Source organism: Phaenicophaeus curvirostris, chromosome 11, assembly GCF_032191515.1.
Source record: "Phaenicophaeus curvirostris isolate KB17595 chromosome 11, BPBGC_Pcur_1.0, whole genome shotgun sequence".
Taxonomy (NCBI): domain Eukaryota; kingdom Metazoa; phylum Chordata; class Aves; order Cuculiformes; family Cuculidae; genus Phaenicophaeus; species Phaenicophaeus curvirostris.
The window spans coordinates 18,102,546-18,125,946 of NC_091402.1; the positions used below are offsets into that span (position 1 = coordinate 18,102,546).

The 23,401-nt window shown below is 42.6% G+C and overlaps 1 protein-coding gene across 3 annotated transcripts; it reads right to left on the reverse strand.

Moving 5' to 3' along the window:
• Positions 1 to 658: 658 nt before the first annotated feature.
• On the reverse strand, positions 659 to 21,925 carry IP6K2 (inositol hexakisphosphate kinase 2). Of its 3 annotated transcripts, none has more exons than XM_069866331.1 (6): positions 21,823 to 21,925; positions 7,455 to 7,753; positions 5,086 to 5,308; positions 4,341 to 4,516; positions 2,842 to 3,017; positions 659 to 1,441 (listed from the first exon to the last, which is right to left on the reverse strand). In XM_069866331.1, exons 2-6 carry the CDS (start codon positions 7,654 to 7,656, stop codon positions 944 to 946), a joined length of 1,275 nt encoding a protein of 424 aa, XP_069722432.1. In that variant the 5' UTR covers positions 7,657 to 7,753; positions 21,823 to 21,925; the 3' UTR covers positions 659 to 943. The 3 variants fall into 3 exon arrangements, with proteins under 3 accessions (XP_069722432.1, XP_069722434.1, XP_069722433.1); XM_069866333.1 differs by lacking the exon at positions 21,823 to 21,925 and adding an exon at positions 18,891 to 18,974; XM_069866332.1 differs by lacking the exon at positions 21,823 to 21,925 and having other exon boundaries at positions 7,455 to 7,835.
• Between the last annotated feature and the right edge of the window lie 1,476 nt (positions 21,926 to 23,401).

Below are 23,401 nucleotides of genomic sequence, written 5' to 3' on the forward strand. Positions count from 1 at the left end.
AAGGGGAGAAGTCACTTCTCTAAACCGCTAAAGAAATAAGTGCACCTCTCTCCAAAGCAGCCACTCATGGTCTGGAGTTCTGTTATTTCAGCTACTCACTGTCCTCTCACTTTCTGACACTTCCTTCCCATCTATTTGTCTCAAGTCAGATTTAAGCTGCTTAGGATAGCTTTCAGCCTCTGCTATTGCAGATAATCCTGGAGGAGTTTTACATGTTTTGACTCAGTTTAGATTAAAAAAATGCCAACAGCTCTCTGGAAATGGGTCACACAGCGCAAAAATCTCATTTACAAGATCCTCAAACAGGAAAAAGTTTGTTGGAACTTAAGACACAAGTCCTCACCTATCAGTCACATCATTCTGGCTGGAAGGCATCTCCGGAGGTCTCTCTTGCAGCCTTCTGCCCTTTAGTCCGTCTTTTCCCCAGGCTCCGCAGGCCGTGTTGCCTCAGCCTCTTCTCAAAAGCAGCTTGCTCCAGCCCTGCCCAGCTTGGTGGCTGTTGGACTATCTCATTGCTCCTGTTGGGAGGCCCAGAACAGATGTGCTGTTCAACACGTGCTCTCACAAGGCAGGCGAGCCTTGCTCTTTATGCACTGCACCGCCAGAAAGCAACGAAATTCACCCCTTCCTCAGTCACCAGCAACAACTGAAGCATGACTTACAATGAGCAAAAAGAATTTTATTGGAACGTATACACACAGGGATAACAGAGGTATCTGAGTAATCAAATACGGAATGTTTAAGAAAGTTAAAATAAATAAGGATACCAAGTTTTGCCAGTGCTAGGTCCAGCACCAATATAAGTAAATGCCCTCTGAACAAGTCTGACTCTGAAGGGATCATCCCTGCAGAGCTTGTAAAGATTCCTACCACCAGAAAGTGGCCAATAATTTTGGAATACAAAGAGTCACAATAGTGCTTTCTACTGCTGTGCATTCACTGTTTATTCACTGCTTTCGTCTCTTATTTCTTTAATAATATCTATTAAGTTCTGAAGTCCAAAAACATAACCGGTGTCTTGGCCCTCGTGCACCACGCTATCTTCTCCATAGTACTTGCAGGTTGTGTGGGCAAAGTCTATCATACGGACATCAACAGTACTAGTAGTCGGCTTGTAGGCGTACGCTCCTGCTGACTCATCTGAAGATTCTTCTGAAAGGTCCTCCAAGTCCTCTGGGTCTGAGTCGACAGCAACTTCTTGCCTTTCCTTTCCATCATAAATGATCAGCAAGGAGCTGGAATAGAAGCGGTAAGACTCTTGTTTCTCTAGGACAGACTTGAGTTCGGTCAGTTTTTTAAGAACAGATTCAAAGAGTTCCCTGCGCAGGTATTTGCCATTATGAAAGAACTGGTAAAGTGCTTCTTTAAATCCTTGGACTGAGAGTTTCCTTCCGTGGTATTTATTCATGAACATCAGCTGGCCAGTGCCTGCCTGGTAGACCTGCATATACAAAACCACACAAGACAAGGAATTGTTAAAATTGCTGGTAATACTGACACAAAGCCTTGAAGGAAAAAAAAGATTGACTTGCTACAAGAAAGCGTTCAGAAGATGACATGCTGCTCAAAATTTCTGTTGCATGGTTACAGAAACTAGCAACAGATCCAGCAGTGTCTACGGAACTTGGAGGCATGGAGTAAATGGAAAATTCCTTCAGTTGAGGTTTGAGCTTTTCCACCAAGGATGTAAGAATGAGGAGTTAAAGTGAGATTAGGAAAGCTGCAGCCAAGATCTCCAAAGTCAAGCTACAACTTGTACCACAGCTCATTATCTGCCTCTGCTCACAGGCGCACCAACTGATTCCCAGAATGCTGAGCTCCAAGTGACAACAAACACTCCTATATAAAACTAAGGTGTGTCCCATAATCCTCTATTTAAAGAAGCCAGAGCTGCTCCTGCAGGAATATTTCTTCCTGTAGGAGAGTGGTCTATGCACCACATGGCTCAGTAACGCCTAAACATCTGGGTCAAGTAATGATTACAGATGCCTCTGAAGTTCCTCCCTGTTTTCCAGCACAGGTCCTTCACTGGAAGGTAAACAACGACCAGGCCCTTCTCAAATCCCAGCACAACATGGTTAGAAATGCAGCTCTCCCACTTCCAATTCTGCCTCATGCTTTTCTCTGAAGCTAAGAACAGTGAGCTGAGCACCAATCATGCCAACAGTCATGCTGTGGAACAAGTTCTAGCACACACTGCTGGCATTCCTGGAATCTACTGGATGGGAAAGGGACTTGGGAAAAGACTAATACAAACAAGCTCTTTCCTGTTTCACTTTAGGAATACAGAAACAAGTAAACAGAACACTCAGGTGGAAGTCCACGCAGCTCTCTCCTTTATTTGACCACAAGCCTCATCACATTTACCAAGCCACTTGTCTGCAGTTTGCAGGAAGTCTGTGCTTTAAGCAGTGAAAGATCTGTGGCTTTTCAAAGTCCAGAAGACAGAACTGATTGCTTCTTAGTGTTCTGGCACATTTCTACAAGCTTTCTGCAAAACACATGCTCTAGCAGACCCTCCTTTCAATTGTTTCCTACGCTACCCTGAAATGTCAATTGAATAAGTTATTTTACTACACAGTTTTGAATTGCTGCTATGGTGCAGGAGATTGGTTTTGTGCTCAGAGAACACTTCCACTGATGCAGAGCATGTGCTGCAGACTGCAGATGCTGCCACCTTCAACTAGTAAGGGCTGCTCAAAAGCCTCATTCCCATTACTGAAGGAAACAAAACTCAGCATCAAGGATAGCAACACACAGGATGACTACATAAGCCAAAACTCCCACTAACAGAAATGTGTGTAAGTCTGTTGCCCTACACGTAACTAGTTTTCCTCTCACCTGCATGCCACACACTCGGACTCCAATAACAGCGGATGTGCTCTGCTGACACTTGCGAATCTGATTAGCCTTCTTCTCTTCTGATGCATCATCTCCATGCTGGCGGGTTCCCATCTTAAGGTCCAACACACAGGGTACTTCGTATCGAGATGTTAGGTTTTCCAGCAAAATGAATTCTGATTAGTTAAGGAAGAATCTTCACAATGAGAAAAAACAGATTTTTAAAGCCATTATCACAGATTTTATAGCTTATAGCCTTAAGCATACCCAAAACATATCCACTATGTAGCAGCCTATAAAAAAACGACAATTACATAAACTTAGCATAAAGCAGAGTGCGCATCCAATCCCGGTTTCACTGGTCTTCTCTAGGGAAAACAAGTGAATTTCCACATTAAGTGCAGGGAAAAAGCTAACTGGGGTCACACAGCACCTCAAGTATAGACTTGCAGATTTATTTCCTGCCTAGTGACAGATTTTTTTTGGAAAATAGATTTTTGTGTGCTTCAGTTCCCACTCAAAAACAGTGAAAGCATTTTCACACCACCTTGGAAGCAGAGAACTTAAAAAGCACTTCAATATCTGCAATAATATTGTTCCAGAGACAACACACACTTCTACTTGGATAATTCAATAAGCATCCACAGGGAAATGGTGAGGATACCAGCCATGAAATGCCTTCTATCATTTTAAACAGTTCATTAGTCAGAGCTGTTCTAGTAATCCATTCACCAAAACTCCTCAAACATCAGGAATTTGTTTACTTCAATATGCAGACACTAATATTTTAATAATATTTTTATTAATAATTTTGCAGGATTTATCAGGCGCACCCAAGCCTGCATACAGCGAGGTAATTTTCTTTTGCACAGAACGTACAGGATGCAGATGTTTGCCTACACAAGAACAGCGTGCTTCTGCTTTTATGGATTCAGCCACCAGTTTTATGTTTCTCATGCTCCAATCCTACATGACAGTCAGTTTATATTCAGCTTTTCTTTATCAAAAAGGTTTAATGAAAAGACACTATTAGAAGCAGACAGCTCCAGGCACTGGAATATCCTCTATCTCTAAGGCAACACATTAAGAAGTTGTTAAAAAGGGAAAGATGGCACTAGCTTTTAAGATCGACGCTACCAGCACAGTAACAAAAAGTGACAGAACTCTTCTCCTTTGAAAGTTTTCATTTACTAATAAAACAGCATCCCACCTGTTTTTGTGGAAGATACCAAACACAGCATTCTGTAAAACCTTTTTACTAAACGACCAATAATTCGTAGTTTTTAATTAAGTTATCCAAATTTTCTATCTACTCTATCACATGCTGGAAAAGCCTGTGTTCAGAATATTACTGGTAACCCCTGCAAAGTCACCAAATAAATCACGGCTTTGGAGTCTCTCTGGATTGCAGTTAAGCCTGCACTGTACCTTATCTGGCACGTTCAAGAAAAAAGCAGAGCCCTACTCATTTTGTTATGAGCATTTTCAGGAAAGGATACTATATTGATTCCGGTGTTTTGCGTTTTCTTTCATCCGCTGTAACTGCTGCTGGTGACATTTCATGCTCCAAGGATTGTGGTGTTTAAACTGTGAACTGACATTTCCTTTTTTTTCTACAGTGTAATACAAGACTTCAGATTTCTTCAGCCATTCAAATTCTTCTTCCAATTTGTGACTAGAAAACAGAACAAAGCAGCGAATCAGAGATCAAGTAGAAAAACAAAGACCTTCACAAAGGGGCTGTCAGTGGATTTAACCTTACAAACTACTTTGCTCACCTTCACTAACAGCTAGCATAAGCTTTATTTTGCTTCCTATACAACCGGACAGGCTGCCAATCAGTAATGTTATAACAAGGATAAGGTAGGTTTTCTATAGAAGTGCACCACATATAGCCCATGACATTTCTGGTTTAATACAACTATTGTGCTTTTGTAGGCACTGGGGTTTTTCTTTCTTTTTCCAGCAGCTTCAAAAAGAATATTGGGAAAACTTTTCCAATTGGCCACAGCAGAAAAAAATAATAAAGAAGACTAAACATGCTATTGGGCTGAGGACTTAGTTTCACTGCTGAACCCATCTGCACTGAAGAGTTCAGGAAAAACGAAAGAAATAAGAAGAAATGGAAATGGAAATGAAAAATTTTGGAGAATTCTCTGGAATTCTGGAGACTAGATACTAATTTGACAGTAAAAACATGATGTGCTTGAATGCTCCACACTCCATTTCCCCCATGAAACTTACCTTTTCATTTTTTCCTCTTTCCTGTGCTGTCGGACCCATTCCTTAGATATCTTCTCATTTTCTAACAACATTGTCTTTTTGTTAGTCCATCGCAACAGCTTACTTTTGGGTTCACAGTCAGAATTATCTAAGTTTTCTAAGTTATCATGGTCCCCATTTAACGGATATGCTATCAGACACAGATTTCCATCTTCATCCTCTTCAAAGCTCACCGATACCACACCTGAAGAGAGAAAGAACACACACAGTTACAAATTCCTGAAGTGACAAGCAGGCCTTTCAGAACGCATGACTTTACACTAGGAATATAGCAACTTTTGTGGTTCTCTTACCCTGGTCCTTAGTTTCTATCTCGCCACAGGCCAAACCTCATCTGCCAACCTAACAAATATCAAAAGACCTAGACAAAAATTACACCTCAGAAAAGACAATTTAGCATATTGACAAAACAGTGATACAAAGGTTCTTTTCTCTCTCTTATGCAGTCAAGTAAGAATCAAATAATAACAGGAGACAATTTCAATTAAAAAAAAGTTTTTATTAATTTTAAAAAACCTGACTGGTCTGACCCTAAGAGAGATGCAAAGCATTTGTTAACATCTTGCAGTGAAAGGTGACCTGCATAAAAAAACCTCAACACCAAAAGCTCTAAGTTTTGCATAACAGCAAAGGAAAAAGGACTTATCCAAACAAGATTTGGTCAATAGATCTCCATGGAAAAGGAAAGATGTGCAAGTAGAGCAAAACAAGGAAAATGTCACATTACAATAGAAACTGGTCCAAAAGCTTCCACCTAGAATCACCACGTTTAATCACACATTTTCGCCTCCTTTTTGGAATATAGTTTATTGATAGTGGTTATGCAGAAATCTTGTGAAATAAATAACAAAAATGCAGTACAAAACAAATCTGTTTGTGGTACAGAAACATGGTGAACCTTGAAAGCATTTTTTTCCTCTCATCCTTCAATTAAGAGTCTCTAGAGCACTGCATTGCATTTTAAGAGCCTCCGAGGAGCACTCTGACAGAGATGCACTCAGTGCTACATTACCAAGTTTCAGTTGTTAATGAAGAAGTCATTACAATTGTCTGAATTGTTTTTTAATTCTATTTTTCAGTCCTCTCTCTTTATTCTCAAACCAGTCTGCACAGTTCTTACAGCTCATCACTAGGCCAGTGGGGAGAGGTCTCGGCGAGAGATTGGCGCTTCTGAGCTGGGCAGGCGGCTCCGAGACCTACAGTAGCTGGGGCAGGGAGCGCAGCAGCTCCGACTGACAGTCCTGCTGCCACAAAGGAAAGGACAACAGGAAAAAAGGGGGAAGCCAGCTAGCAAAGGGCCTTTGGCTTTATCCTGGAAAAAATAACAGAGACGGACCAAGTGAGGCCCCTTACCCCTAAATCCCTCCCCACACTCCCCAAAAAGCCATATACACTAGTACATTTGATCTATTACATTTTGAGATCATCATTCAAAGATCACATTTCCTTCCAGTTCAACAGAACTTGTAGTTAGACACATCAAAAAGTCTCTGCGAGTGTGCCAGGAGTTTTAACTTTGATACATCTCTGAAATCTTCCAAGAGTTCATAAACAGTATGCAAAATTTCATCACCCTTATGGTTGTTGAAATCAACGTGCTTTAAAAAGCAACTCCATTTTAAAAAGTGCTTCAGACATATTATTTATTAATCACCAGACATCAGCTGATGGAATAGCGAAGAGAAAGAAAAGTGTTTCTGTTAACTAGCACAATGCTTAGAAGAACTGGAATTTCCACTCCTGCATAACATCTGACTCAGCCTCATCACGGCTACTTGATCCTTGCCTACCTAAATGCCATGAATTTTCATTTCCTTAATGGCAGAAAGAACACTGAAAATATTCAACAAGACACCTTACTGACATGTATTTATTGTGCCCAAAATGAGAGTCAAAGGAAAAATTCAAAACCAAGTGACCACAACAAAGCTTGCACAAAATATTATCTGCCAATCTTACCAAATCCTTGTGAACAAACATTAAACAAGTGGTAAAAGAAAAAAAAAAAGAAATCAACAAAAAAGCAGCAGATAATTACTGAAAACATTCACAAGCTGTTAGCTACTTACCTGTGCCTAAGCGAGATACATGGGCTATCACCAGCAGAGCTGCTCTACTCTAATGCTGTTAGTCAGCCCAAACACCAACTTGGCAAGCATTTCCACCCTGCATCTCCACAGCCTGCCTCAGACAACATCAAAATACATGAAAAGAAAACACTACAGTAAAATCTCTTCCACACAGAAGAGATTTCAGAGATAAGAGAGCACAGCACGCTTGTGTTTACAGAAAGAAAAAACCCAACACCAGCCTAAGGTTTGGTAACTTACCCTCATATTGTGGAGTGAATTTACGCATTTCTGATGGGAGAGTCTCATAGAACTGGTGTTCCCTCTGAATAAGGGGTTTACAGATGGTCTTGTCATTAAACCGGAGGACACAGGAGTGTCCTCCAACCTGGTGGACAAAAGGCTCGAGCAGGACTCCCTTGGAATAGTGCTCCACTTCCATAGCTCCAAATGCTGGGCTCATCCTTGTAGCACATTAGACAGAAGGCGGCGACAGTGGTGAAGGCAGTTTAGAGCCAGACGCCTCCGAGATCTGAAGGTGTTTATTCCAACTCAAAAGTCTGTTAAAACAAACACAAGAGAGCGCCGGGCCGTCAGCCTCCCCGCACGCTGAGGCCTGTCTGAGGGAGCGGAGGGCTCCGCGCTCGCCTTGCGGTGCCGGCCGACTGCGGGAACGCCCGGGGAGCAGCCGGACAGGCCCCGCAAGGCCCCGCCCCGGCCCGTGGGAGCCTCGCTCCGGCCAATGGGAGCCCCGCGGCCCCGCCCCGGCCCCGCGGAGCCCCCGCCCCGGCGGCGCTGGGCAGAGGGAGCGGTGCCAACACGGCTCCTGCCCCCCCACCCCGCCGCCTCCTTTTTCAAATTAACCAATCTTGACGGTAGGGCCCGGCGAGCCCTGCTAGGAGGGACGCCTGACGCCCTCCAGCGCTCCCCCTAATTAACACCGCGATAACAATTCCACCCCTCCAGGATCACAGAAACCTGCCCAGGTCCGGGCTCGACACTTACACTGCTTCCTTCCCAGCGCGTCAGACGTTTAAAATATTACAAATATGTTAACTTTTCAGATGAAAAGCCAATGCTAACAAGCCGTTTTCCAAGAACTTGTTTTTGCGTAAATACAGCAGAAGGCAGTGTTTTGTGCCATCTGCATTCTAAGGATCTGCTGCCTTACCCCGGTGACTACACTCTTGCACTTCAATATGCAATTATAGGAGCAAAGCTAAAAAAAACAACACACGACTGTCTTAGTCTGCGCCTTCCAACTTTTTAAGTCAAGTTGCTCTAATTTTAGACCTGAGCTGTAATGATTAACTCTTTTTTGCAGTTAAAAACAACCTCTTACTTACTTTGTCTGAAGATCATTACACGAACAATAATGCACTTAATTCAAAGAGACTACAAAGTGTTCTAGGTCACAGGTCTATTTTTATTTGTCCTCCTTAGATATTTAACAGCTTTACAGTAACTGGAAAAGCAGAGACCTGTAGGCTTAAAGCAGCAGTGCTAACAGAACCACAGACGCCTACACATGCCCTGTACATAAGGGCATTAATTGAATTAAACAACTAAACTGCTTAAAGGAACAACAGATCAATCAACTGAACTCCAGCTCCTGGAATGTTTACCTGCACCTAAGGGTAACAGATCAATAGTTTACTCACTACACACGAGTTAACTATTTTTTCCTCCTTTCTTTCAGGAAAAAGAGCCTTATTTGACAAAAAATTCAGAAAACAAGCCTTGGGACACCTCTGCAAGAGTATGTAGAACAATCTGGAATAGTACTTCCCAAGAACGATTCTCTCTTCTAACACACTAGTTATTGTTTTAATATTAGGGCAAAATCAGTAAATTTTCCATCTCTATCCTTGCTACTTTATTCACATTTTTTTTTTATGACGCAGCTAGTTTCTCATTCACCTCAACAACTGGACAACTTCGTGACTCAGAGGTGAGGACCTCTCAGTTCCACCCAGGAACTGAGTGGAAGCCACTTCCAAGCCCCCGTTTGCCTCCCACCGCCAGGCTGCGGAAGGTGCGCCCGGCAGGTGGCGCTGTGCGTGCTCTGCAGCCACCGCCCCACGCAGGGCCCCGCTTCTCCTCCCCCTAAGGACTGGAACACGCTTCAAGTGTTCACAGAACGCACGCTCAACAAGCCTCTGTGGTGCCCGAGTGCAGCTCCCACTGAGAGTTGTTTCCATTTTCTAGTAAAGAAATTCTAAGCACCAGTAATTTTACAAGTCTCAAGGGTTTTCATTGAGATTTCCTAGAGCCAACGATGTCTCCAGTTTTCTGCCGTTTCCCAGGGAAAGCTAGAAGAGCGCCAGCCTTCACTGGAAAGCACAGTTACATATGTACAAAATCCTGTGGCGACAGAGCCTCACACTGGCACAGCCACCTTCAACAGCATTACAGTACAGCAGCATTGTAAGAACCTATATTCCCATGACAGCTTTATCATTCTGTGGCTGCCTTCCTCATTGGTGACACTGTTTGGCAGCTGCAGCGATCCAAACTTAGAAAGTACCTTGCAACATCCCTTAACTTCAAACACCTACCTCTACTGCATCAGAGCTGCATTAGGAGGAAAAATGTTTATGCTATAGAAATGACTCTGGCAAAAAGCACCTTCAACACAGACCATATGCAACACCTTGTTTACCCAACACATCCTCATGGGAGCTCATTAGTAGCTGCTCAGCTTGTTTGCTTTCACATATACCCAAGTGGTCTGGAAAATACTTGCACGCAGTACACCATATTCATTTGGCAATGGAATTGCAGAGCACAGAACTGGACAGCACAGCTCACGCTACTTCACTGCTTCCTGAACAAAGTAAGATCTGGCAACACATCACAGTGTAACTTCCCATTTGAGGGATAACAAAGCAAGTTTTTTATAGCTCTAAAATTATAACAATATCAGTTATGCAATACTTAGGCAGGACAACAACAGGACCTGGAGCAACAGCTGTAATGTCCATTAGAAATGCTTTGCACAGCCTCATTTATAAATAGCTCCCATAAAAAAACATCACATGTCAAATTGGTTCTACTTCCTTTGAAATAAGAACTTTTAACTGATGACCAATGCTTCAAGCAGCACTGATGTTTACCATCACAAGCACAATATAGTTCTTCATGCCTTTCGTCTGGTCCTACACCCAGTTTGTTTTCAATGATCTTTGAGCAAGAAAGAGCACAGAACAGCTGTTTTTAGGCAATTTTCCCAGAAACCAAACACAGGCTCAGTGTACCCTGCCCTAGTCCTCCTACATGTTTTCAAGTGCCTTTGGTTAAGATCTTTTGTTCTAAGGACACATCAGCAAAAAAACCCAGATGTACTATTACTTCACCTGACAAGCATTTTAAGCGAAAAATCTGACATCATGTGAAAGAAGCCTCACCTAGACAAAATAACAATAGCTTGAGCAATGTCATTCTTACAGTAAGGAGCAAAAGATGCTTAAAACCCAGATCTGTAACAGAAGTGACATGCACAGCCATCCTACTGTCATTCACATGGACAATGACCATGGAAATAATACCACAATGAACTCATGTTTTCAGACTTTTAATATAAATCTCAAGTGACAGCATTCATTGGAAAGCATTTCATGTCATTACAGATTCTGAATTTAGCCCCATACGTAACTGCATTAACAAACACATCCTCTGGAGAGCACAGTGTTCAACTAAGCAGCAGCTCCCTCCTTCACAACAATCTCAAAAATAACACCTCTTCCCAAAACTCTGCAATAGCTGAATTACTGATGCAGAGCTGCCCTCCTAACCAATCCGTCAAAAATGAGTTCTCTCAAGTGCAGACTTTTTACTTTGGGTAGTCCAAATAGCCATAAATCAGCTTTACAGTGACAGAAATAGCAAGGCAGCAAAGCTTTCTTTCTGCCTGTCCTTTTCTCAGTTCACTGGGTAGTGCAGAGGAAGCTGACAGGACAGCTATCTGCAGAGCTATAACCCCGCTGAACCAGACAAAGCTAAGCCTCTTCCCAAGGTTTCAAGGAACAGCCAGCCAGCTGGGGTAAAAAAAAAAAAAGTATCAGTGACCCATCACATCAGCTGAAGAGAAAGCTGCTTCTACTGAAAGAATAATCAGGAAGAAACAAATACCAGGTGAGAAAGGACACAGGAAGACAAAAATATCAGTGTAGAAAGTGTCTGAGTTGATAAGTCATTACAGTGCTCAAAGAGAATGACTCTTCACAACTGAAGCAGAATAAACACACTTTAAGAATCTACATTATACCTATGGAGCTGGAATAGTTACAGGAATTTTACAAGTCTCTGATATCAAACTACATGTTCTGGCACTAGCATTCTGCTACTTTACAAACAGCAGAGTGCTTTCCTTGAATCTAAGGACACAAAGTACAAAGTAGAGGATGCAAATCAGAATATTGCATAACATTTTTATTAGCAAATTTATCCAGTCTAACATTGGTAAGGAATTTCTGCTAACATTCACTTTAGTTGCTGCTTGGCACACGTTAATGAAGTTACTCAGTGTGTTCAACTCCAGCAGTTCCTAGGAGAAGAATGGAAATACTCAAATCCTCTAGTGTCCAGTCAGCTGCCTGTATTCATTTATCACAGCTGTTGTAATAGATTCCTAACTTTGAGGACAAATTATACGTCTAAAAGTAATACAAGTCCCACATTATGATGCTTTCAAAGCATTTGGTATCTTTAACAGTAACAATATAACCAAATTTGAGCAATAAAAGCCTTAGTTTCTAACTTTTTGTCTCATTAAGGGTAGAAACACAGAGTCCATGTAACAATGTGCTCATACGAATCAGGCAATTTTAGAAAAAAAACCTTAAGAGCAGCCTTAAATTCAAACACGTGCTCTGCTAACTGATTTTTAGGAAAAAGTTTAGCTTTGGTACAACAGTGCATTGAAATTGCAGACTCTCAAATTATTACATTTGTAAACAAAACATTGCCCACCAAAAAAATTTAATACAGCAGATTTAATGGAAAAGAACTTTGGTATACACAACTTTAAACCAAGAGGCTGCCACAGTATCTGCTATTTTGTTACTTAGACAGCAGTAATAAAAAAAAAAAAATTAAAAAGATGCTGAGCTACATGTTTGTATGCAAGTCAAGGTTATTTAAGCTCTTATGCAGCGAATCAATCAATGTAACAATCATTAAGTTATCTCCACATGACTTGTGCTCAGAGATGAGTAAGCATGAGGTTTTGTAAAAATACTCAGCAGGAACACTTACAAATCCAAGAGTAAAATACCAACTCCTCCACACCTACATATTGAGACTACATGCATATTCACTTTTCAAGTAGAAATACTTTTGCTATAGCCTTTATGGTAAACCAAGAGGGTGATGGGAGTCAGGCACTACAGTGAGGAGTCTGCCATAACAGCCTACAGATACAAAAAGCTAAAAAAGAACAAATACTTCTTGTTGAATGCTGGGTGCTTGGGCCAGACCAGTAAAAAACCACCTGCCTGTTAAAAGTGTGATATAAACTAATTATTTTTTTTTAATCTGTCTTTATTAAATGTCTGGTAACTGCAGCAACACATCGATGTAGTTTGGGAAAATGAAGTAACTGCTCCAGATAGAAAGGGGGGGAGGAATCCTTGAATTAATTTACTCGATCACACAAAACAGCCTGTATCTAGGAACCCAGAATTACACATGAACTCATGCACAAAGTTTCTACAAAACATGTTTGCAAAACCCGTTGGGAACATGACAGAGCCAACTGGATAAGAGTCTTGGCCCATCAAGGTAGAAATCATCTAATCCTATTTTTAACATTAGGCCGTGAACAAAATATTTCCACCAAGAAAGAATGCACACTTATAACTGGGTGGAAAGTTTCTGTTCATCAGCTCAATAAAGGTGGTCACCAAGAGCTCCTAGCTTTTTCTTAGCAGAAGCATGCACAACCATCCCCCAGCTGCACTTTCTTAAACCTCAATGAAGAAGTTATACAGTCCATACAACTTACATTTCAAGACCCCAGAAAGCAACAGCTTTCAGCTTTCCCAACTATGTGTAATCTGTTACCTTAACAACTACATACACAACACTCTGAGGAAATGCCAAAGTTTTACCTCTCAAATACAGCTATTTTACCTCCCTAATACTAAAATAAAGCAAAGTTACAGGTTACTAAGCATGTTCAGCCAGAAAAGAGCATGCAATTCTGATCCTTGCAGTTTTTCTAGGGATTGTGTAATTTAAGAACTAGACTCTTTTCCAAGTAAAAATGCCATGGAAACTAAGAAACCTGAACCACCAAAACTAAGCTACTTAAACATCCTATTTAGAAACTGATCCATCTTAAAACAGTATTCTGGCACCAGTGGCTAAAACCACCAGTTGCTATAAAAAGACAACACAGCCCTTTGTCACGGAAAAACCAAAATAGCATTCAGCCTTTAATCTTCTGAAAATATAACAGCAAGAGGTAAATTGTATGGATTACACACACGAATGTGTTATTCTAGCTACCAAAACCCCCAGAAATTCCAGCATTAAGATTAAAATACATCTAAGGCTATGCCTTTCTCTTCACCATGAATATAGCAGTCTCAGAACTGTATTTCTAATCATTTAATAAAAGAAGATAATATCTTTGTCACTGGGCAGTGCAGTTGTGACCCATTTGCTATATATGAGAGGTTGCTAAAGAGGACAACTGTCAAGTCCTGTTCAAAGGCCACATTCATTTAACTCCACAAGTATTTTCTCTGTACTCTCTTCAGAAATCTTGGTCCCTAATACCTTTCAAACCATAAGCACTAACGGTCCACAAGACAAGATCGCTTAGATTTAAACAAATGCCCAAATCCTACAATACAGTCTAACTCCGTGAGCAAAAAATTTCCAGGCGCACAAAGCAAAGACCATCAATAAATGAAGTATTACAGGAAGAACGGTGACCAAAAGGCAGTTGCACATTTCACGCATCCCATTTGTGTGCATACTCATCAACACCACAGACAAACCTCACATGAAGAGGCTTAGTCTCTTTTTATAGAAACTGGTTGAAAAGTAGCCCAGAAGGAGATTGTAATCAGACTTGAAACACCCATCCACATCTTAAACTATAATTCAAGTGGAAGTTCTGAGACTTAACCTCTGATGACGATGACAGGTAGAGCTTTTGCTCCAGAACAGCTGAAGTTCACAAGGTGAACATAACCTACCTTCTTAAATTGTGTTCATGTTTCAACAAATCGAATTCATGGATACCTCATCCCTGGAGGTGTTCAAGACCAGGCTGTATAGGGCTTTGAGCAAGCTGATCTAGTGGAAGGTGTCCCTGCCCACAACAGGGAGTTTGCAACTATATGATCTCTAAGGTCCCTTCCAACCCAAATCATTCTAGGATTCAAGACATTTCAAGCTACTGAAAACACTTCTCAGATCAGACAACCCAGATTTGCATCCTGAAGTGTTTGCATGATTCCCTGAATCTACATGCACTTTCCATGCTTGCCAAAGGTAAAATGAGAATAACTGGGTCCTAGGACCTAGAACATACAGCTCCTTCCAGGATGACTGAGCAGCGACAGGAGTTCAACCCCCTAAAATACAAAAATAATAATTCCACTGCACTTCTTACCAAACTGCAGCAGATGGGACATGAGCAAGTAACAACAGGAGAAAAGTCTTACAATAAAACCAAAGGAAAGTCTTGAATGTTTCTCCTGGTAGCCACAACTCATTTCAAGCACAGATTCTCCCTAGTAAAAGGGACAAGGGTCTTTTGTACAAGCACATCTGCATAGTACTTAAAAAATGTTTTGGGCTCTGTGTGCTTTGTTTTTTTAAAAAGAACATTATTTGCATATTTCATGTTTCATCTTTCAGTGATCTCACAGTACACCATCTGCGGCCAATTACAGGCTCACCATAATAATCACTGTACAAGAATTAATCCCTTTAATCTCATACAGTTTACATATTCAAACAGTAGTATAAAACCACTTGAAAAAAACTTACCAGTTTCAGTAACCTATAAAAGGATGCTTTTGCAGGAGCTTGGCTGAATTTCTCTCACTTCCTTGCAGGCTGAAATTCATTTAATCATGTAGAAGAGCTAGTTTTATTAGCCTAGGTAATGGGACGCAACTACAGTAAGCCTTATTCCCTTGCACACATCTATTGCTTCACAGGTGATTTTCGTGACAGCCAGTGATTCTACAGCACAGGCAAATGTAGTCTGCACAACTGTCTTCAAAGAGAAACCATCACTAACCAAAAAGGGAAGACTAGGACAGGATGATTGCCGAAAACCTATTTTCTCTTCAAAAATCTGCAACACAGCGCTGCCAATCCATGCTGTGCTCATGCTCCAATTCTGCGTGTCTAAAAAAAACCAGCATGCCGTCAAGGGAAAAAAATATCTCAAGGATAAGTAAAGCTAAGGAAAGACCATTTTGGTTTTTGGAAGCATTACATGAATTGTAATAAATCATTATTTGCACTTTAAAACAAGAAATCACCATTCAGCATTTACACTTAAATACATGAAAGGCTATTTCAAGAGAACTGGAAGACAACCCTGCTCTACCAGGCAACTCACTGCAGCTCCATCAGCATTTACTTCATTTACCCCTCATCCTTGAGTAACTACTTACTTCCATGAATTCTGAAACGATTTCCCAAAACAATATTTTGTTCCCTCCACAGCTAGAACTACACTCTCAACTTCAATATTCACAGATGTCTCTTCAGAAAACTGACCTGCCATATTAAGCCAGATCAAATTTTTTTCATTCCTTTCAACTTTTTGGATGTCAACACAACAGCAGAGCAGAAGACAGCAACCAAGGAAGGCAGGACAGCTGAAAGGCTTCTAGTAAATTCAGTACTTACCTGTTCTATTTGGGCTATTAACTGGCTGATGGAAACATACACAGCTCCAAACCAGTAACTTGGGCAGACTCTTGCCCAACCATTCATCATGGCACACACAGAGTTTGTCTTCATAAAGCAAGACTCTGAGAGGCCAAAACCATTTTATGAGCAAGCCTTTATTTTTCCAGTAAAACAATGTAAAACGGGGCACTAACTAGTTCTGGCTATCTCCAACAGACAACCTTCCATATGCACCAGCAACACACACACAGGGCAATCAAAGACTGCAGGTTAAATATCTGATAACCAATATGTGAAAGAGTACTTTCTGTATCTATTACGAAGATTATCATTCCCTTGTTCTAATACAGCCCATCTTTCTGAGACACAGTCAGGACCTCAAAGACTTAGCACTACACAAGTCAAGAATTTGTAAAAACTTAGTGACTATTTCAAGTTCTCAATCACCGCATTAAAGACTACCAATGTTAGACCTTCATTTGAACAAATAATTTTGCTTTCACTATGTCTGCAGCATTTCAGGTTTTGCAGAAGGAGAAATTTCTAGCTAATTACAGCACATGATATTGTGCCATACAGCATTTTTTGCAAAAGGTTGGAAGAAATAATTATTTTGAAACAGAAGTTCTTATGAAAGGCTCAAAAATTTACATTCTAATGAGGTATTTCTGACAAAAACTGCAGAAATGCACATCTGTGGTTACACCTTAAAATTTTAAAATGCAGCCTCTTAATATTTAAAAACCGTCCCTATATTGTTTCAGAGGTACAATAACCTTGGGCAAGACAAAGCCAGATAAAAGAATTAGCGAGAGAGGAAAAATCCTCTCCCCGCAATGGAAAATTTTCATCTCTTCAAGCAAGGCACAGAGATGCTCAGCTCAGCTGGACCTGCGTTGCCTGGAGACCAACCACAGCTTCTTGCCAACAGGGACGAGCTAAGCATCAGCAAATTCAACAACAGATAAGTGGATAAACCAAATGAGAGGCAGCAAGTTTTTCCACACACCAGTGTACAAACCTGATAGCTTTCACATAATGGTTCTAGCCCATGCTCACTAGATACAAAGAATGTAAACCGGCAGTCTAATAAAGCATCAAACTCCGCTGTACTTAGCTCTTACCCTTGCACGTCTATGTACAACTAGAGCAGTAGAGCACCTTCCTGTTAAAATTTTTAGTTGTAACTCATTTTCTGCCCTTTCAATTTTTTGATGCAGTACCTGAACTTTTGGAATACGTTCCTTCCCATTAAACAAGCTCTGTGTTAAGCATTGCTGCAGAAATATTAAGAAAACCAATGAACTACATCAAAAAGGAGAAAGCTATACCTTGGCTTAGCATTATAAACCACATCAAAACATTTCACTTCAAAACTTTGCCTTTGCCTCTAGCCTTTGCCACCTGAAGCGCAGCTTTCTGGGCAGGACAGCATCAGAAATGTTACTGAGGGGACATCTGTTTCGCCTGTTCTGGATCTGGAACTGCTCCCAAGCTCAGACAGGCACCGACTCAGCTGCATCCCTGACGTCCCAGAGAAACATCTCCGCTTTCTTCAGATCTCCAAACACCATCAAACAAGAATCATCAAAAGTAACTAGCATTTAATACCAGTTACTTCAGAATTCCCCCAAGACCTTACCTAATTCAATTCATCAAAAGTATTCACACAGTAAAGAACTAAAGATTTTTACGTATGACTATTTGGAATTCCTGTCACTGGGTTTTTCATCATCAACCTGACCCCATACACTGTCTTGTCTCACTTACTCCTTGACCAAAAAAGCAGACACTTGTGTCCCTCCCACCACATCTGACAGACTGAAGTACCCTTAATTATAACAAGGTTTACAATCTTCCTCTACCCTTTAGGAGAAAGAACTTCCCCAAAATAGCCTCTCACACTCCCCAGCTAATCAGAGAACAATTAATACCCATGACCTGACTGGAAGCCCATCCCCTAACAGGCAGCTAAGAATTTTTCTTCAACATCTTCTCATCCTGTTTTGTTTTTTTTTTTTTTTCAAAACTGCATGCCTGACAAATCTGAAACCTTCCTTGCAAACAACTGGTGGGGAAAGAATTTTTGAGAGCACAATACCCAGCATTCATACGCTATCCAGTCTTCCAGCTCCTTCCCAAGTGAACACACCGCATGTTTATTATGGCTCTGATCTACCTTTCTTTAAGAAGAAACAGCAACATAAAGCTTATGCTATTTGAATGATCTAACTACCACAGACAAGGTTACAAAACTTATTACTTCAGAAAGGTGTAAATAGGAAAGACAGAAAAGGTAGGATTTTTTTTTTTTTTTCTCAATTAAATGAATTAACACAAATATATGAAAAGCTGCCTGGCCAAGTTTAAGGTCTAAAATTTTTACAAACAAGTACACATGAATAGCTGTAATCCTTCCCCAAAATCTTTCCTGCAACCCTTAACCAGGAGACACTCTTGAGCACTTAAAATCCGTCTTTTTTGAAGAAATATTCCTGCATTCTGACAGTTAAATAATTGGATTCTCCCTCATCTAGTAATATAGTTTATTAAAAATTATAACAAGTCAGAAGATACTAAACTGGCTAAACGTAAACACGCTAATCAGTCTGTTTAAGCGCACATATTTGGTTTTGAATGCATGCCTATATAAACCCAGTTTCCAGTCCTTAAAAATGTCCTAAAAATATACAAATTAATTTCCACTTAAAGACAGTTTTAAATTTCACAAAGAGCTTCTATCTTCCATAAGCAAAATTATGAGCAAAGGTATCAATTCTTCCAACATTTAAAAGCCAAAATGACCCTGACCTTGTTATTCTCAGGTGTCAAATTTGAATTGCTCTGCTCTCACTTCTCTGTTACATGTTGAGTAATGAACAAGACACCATCTCACTGAAAATTAAAACAAACTCACATTAATGTTCCAGAAATGAGTATTAAAGCAAAATTCTAATTACAATATTTGACAGAGCTGCCCCCTTAGACATTCATGAGTCTAAAAAAGTGCACATGTACTAGATACATTCTTGAAGCACCTGGGTATATGAGACAGACACATAAGGCACTGTGTCAAAAAAAAAAAAAAACCCACAAAAAACCAAACCAAAAACAACAGCACAATTAAATTCCAGCCTATATCAGGAAAGGTATCAGTGTTAAACACGCATATTTTTTCACAGTGGAATTAAGGCCAAGGACATACCAGGGTGTAACTACCAACAGGCTGTTATTCCATCAACAATGATAACATTTATTTTCTTAAGCAGAATGCCCACTTCCAAAGCTTCAACCGATGTGTTTCAGTTTGAAAGCCTGAGGGCTCCAAACCACATTAACAAGGTTCTGTAACCCTGTGATGCTCGAAACAGCTCGTTGGAAGACATCACCCAGTATTTCTGTTCTGTCCACAGAAGGGGTATTCATGAGCAGCACCTCTGATTACGCAACACCTCCCGAAGCGCTCTTTTTGCACTCTGCAATATTACTGAGCGTATGAAACAGCCACCAAACCCGCAGTGCGTCCGTCACCCAGGCAAAACGGAAACTCACTGGTTTATGATGCAGGCAGGGAACTGCTGAATAACAGCGAGGGGCAAGAGCCCACCCCAGGGTCACCCAGCCACCTATACTGTCGGAACCCCCAGCTCACAGCTCCCCACCTCAGGAACTGCCCCTTTGGGGAGGGCAGGGCTCAGCGAAAGAGCGATGTCATGTCCAGATGGGGATGCTCTAGATGATACAAAAAGTAGTTACTATTACAACAAGTGGAATATTTCCATTTAAGCTAAAGTAGAATTAAGTTTTCATCCGCGTAATTGTATTTTCTGAAAGTTAGACAGAACCGTTCCTCTGATAGCATGGGGGGTTTTTTTGGCATGTTTCTTTCAAATAGTGTTTTTCCAGACCCTGTTACACTCCTCACTCTTTTGGAAGCAATAGCATCTTGTGTTAAGTATGATCTGTGCTAAACAGATGCATTTTCTTCTGTAATCACCTCTGCAGTCTTTCCCTACCTCCAACGCAAGGCTAGACAGAGCTGGAGCCAGCTCTAAATTCATAAGAGATTTGACTGTTGAAGTTCATAATAAGATTAAAATTAGTCCTTGAAAAGTAATAGAATATGCTTAGATTTCTGGGGAAATGTATGCATATGGATGTAAGCATGTTTTATCACAAAGTGTTAAGCACAAAATACAATCAGCATAAAAGCCCAAACTCTTGAATATTCTGTGAAATCAAGTTTTACTTAACTTAGTACAATAAGAAAAGTAACTAATTATTAGCAGTAATTAGCAAGTTAACAATTAACAGCTTTAAACGCAATACATTTAACCATTACTACAAGAGAATAAGTATAGTAATTAAGAAAGATGCATCACCAATTGCCCTATCATCATAATCCAGACCCACAGACACTGAGGAGCCCCTTTCTCTGCAGTAAGGATTTGGAGAGCCTGTCCTGGCAAATGGGGAGGTCCTACGCAGTGCATCCACTCATAGGTGGGGTCTCCAGAGATCGCTGTGAGGGGTCTAGCTTTTATATTGTTGAATAAACAAATTACATCACCGTAAAAATGCAGAGTCTCTGGCCCCAGCTGCTTACTGCCCCTCCTCCTGGCACAGCCCAATTCTACTGACAATATGACTGATAAACTTTCCTATGTTTTCTGCACTAGGAACAGCACAGCACAATTTCTCTGATAATAAGAGTATCAGAAGTTACAGATTAAACAGTACACGCAGTAACGCGACGCAAATCATTCATGTGATACTGAAAGTGCCAGCAAATAAACTCTCTACATCTCTTCGGAGTTTTAGAAAGAAAGCATCCTTTATCAGGCCTGGGCAACACGAGGGAGTGATCTCCATCAACCATATGCAACAAGACAAGTACCGGTTACAGAATGTGTTTCCCACTTAGAGGTATATATTTTCCCAGAAATCTTATGCATATCCTATGACTTTCCAAGGACTAATTTTAGTGTTATTATGAATTTCACAACAGTTAAATCTCTTGCTAATTTGAAGCTGGCTCCAGGTCTATCTTACCTTGCATTTGAGCTAGGGAAAGACCACAAACAGAGGTGATTATAGAAAAAGACACGTCTGTTCTGCACAGATCATACTAAACACAGAACGTAACAGCGTCTGGGAAAACAGTATTTGAAAAAACACACCATAAAAACCACGCTACCAGAGGGACATTCTGTCTAACTTTCAAAAAAATATAGTTACTTGGATGAGCTTAACTCTAGCTTAAATCAAGATATTCTACTTTTTGTAATAGCAACTACTTCTTGGGACACCCGCATTGCTTCAGGCCGTCCCTTCAAAGTGGGGAATATATTCTGCCACCAGCTTTTGTCTCGCAGCTCACGCCTGACGGGGATGGAGCCTCACCCGGTACCACGGGAACGAAGCTGCCCGTTCCCCGCCCCCTCCCCATCCCGCACCGAACCCTCCCCCGCCTCCCCCCCTTCCCAGGCAAAGCTCCTCCCCTGCCGCGGAGCATCCCTACCGGGAGCCCGAGCATCCCCGCCGGTTACCGGGGCAACCGCCCCGCCTGGGTACCGGCGACCCCTCAGAGCGAGCCCCGCCGCGCCCCCCACGCCGGCGGCGGCCCCCGGCCACCCGCTCGCCCCCCGCCGCTCCAGGGGAGAGGGGAGCCCTCCCGGGGGGGGTGGTTCGCCGAGACCCGGCGGGCGGAGCGGCCGGGGAAGCGGCGGGACGCGGCTGTTACCTGATGTGGAGCCGGCGCCGGCGGCCGCTTCGCCTCTTTTGTTCCTCAGACGCCAAAATGGCGGCGCGGCGCGCGGCCCCTTCCTCCCGCCCCCCCTCCCGCCTCCCCATTGGCCGGGGCCGCTCCGCCGCGCCGTGATTGGCCGGCGGCCGGCGCCGCTGTTGCTAAGGGAGCCGCGGCGGGGCTGCCGGCGCGTGCCCGTGCGCGTCCTCGTGCCAGTGCCCACTCCCCGTCCCCATCCCCGTACTCTTCCCCATCCCCATCCCCATGCCTGTTCTCATCCTCGTGCCCATCCTCATGGCTGTGCCCATCCCCATCCCCGTACCCATCCTCCTGCCCATCCCTTTGCCCTCCCTCATCCCTGTCCCCATCCCTGTGCCCTCCCTCATCCCTGTGCCCGTCCTCATCCCTGTACCCATCCTCGTCCCCATCCATGTGTCCATCCTCATCCCTGTGCCCTACCCCATCTTTGTCCCCAGTCCTGTGCTCTAACCCATCCCTGTACCCATCCCTGTGCCTGTCTCCATCCCTGTGCCCTACCCCATCCTTGTCCCCATCCCTGTGCTCTAACCCATCCCTGTGCCCATCCTTGTCCCCATCCCTGTGCCCATCCTCATCCCTGTACCCATCCTCATTCCCATCCCTGTGCCTGTCCCCATCCATGTACCCATCTTCATGGCCGTGCCCATCCCTGTGCCCATCCCCATCCTGATGCCTGTCCCTGTCCCTGTCCCCATGCCCCTGCCCGCTCTGCAGCCTGGCCTGGCCACACACCCCTTCCCCAGGAGCCATGGGGAGGTGGGGATGGCCAGCCTGCTCCGTAGAGTCCAGACTTGGAAGCAGGACCATAAGCAGAAGCAGCCCCACCGTGGCTCCCACCCTCCACCTTCGTGAGGAGAGCATGAGCCATGGCAAACCCGAACTGGCCTCCTGCCCTGCCACTAGGCCTCAGGCGAGCATCCTCAGCCTGGTGCCAGGGCAGGTTGGGTTTCCTCTTCCCGCACCCACAATGGTCTTTGGGGTTGCACCTCCTTGACATCCAGGCCCCTTAGACTGGGCTTTTGTCAACTTGGCCTCCATGCCCGCTGGAGAAGAGTTTATTTCTGCGACATGTGCCCTTAGTTTGGAGGTGGCTGGGGCTTTTGCTGCTCGCCCCACTGAGGAAGCGGAGGAAGAGCATCCATCTGCCTTGAAGCAGAGGCAGCTCATGGGGCTGTGTGCACGAGCTCGCCCCTTGGTTCTGCATTTCTGTTCCCCTACCACTGAAAATCTCGCTCAGGCGTGCACAGCTGAAAGTCCCAGAGGCTCCCCCTACTCAGCTTCACCCTGAATGACTTCTCGGCGCCTGTGCCCTGATGTTTTAAATGCCATCGCAGCTGGGGTTTGCAGGCAAGCCTGTGAATGCGCCTGTAACAACAGAGCCACCATCGTTTTAAGGAAAAAGGATTGAATAATGGGATTATTGCAGTTTAAATTACTAAGCAACAGTCTCTCTGACAATGAACTTAGTAACGCTCTGCCATCTATTTAATCACACTAATGATACAGAACAACTCCACTTAGATACAAATTACTCTGC

Bases quoted from the DNA above. Each gene is read 5' to 3' on its own strand.
- IP6K2 (XM_069866331.1), bottom strand. From the start codon at position 7,656: ATGAGCCCAGCATTTGGAGCTATGGAAGTGGAGCACTATTCCAAGGGA. The intron at 5,309-7,454 runs GTAAGTTACCAA...TTCTCTCTTCAG, and splicing joins ATTCACTCCACAATATGAGG to GTGTGGTATCGGTGAGCTTT. The intron at 3,018-4,340 runs GTATCCTTTCCT...TTAACTAATCAG, and splicing joins AAAACACCGGAATCAATATA to AATTCATTTTGCTGGAAAAC.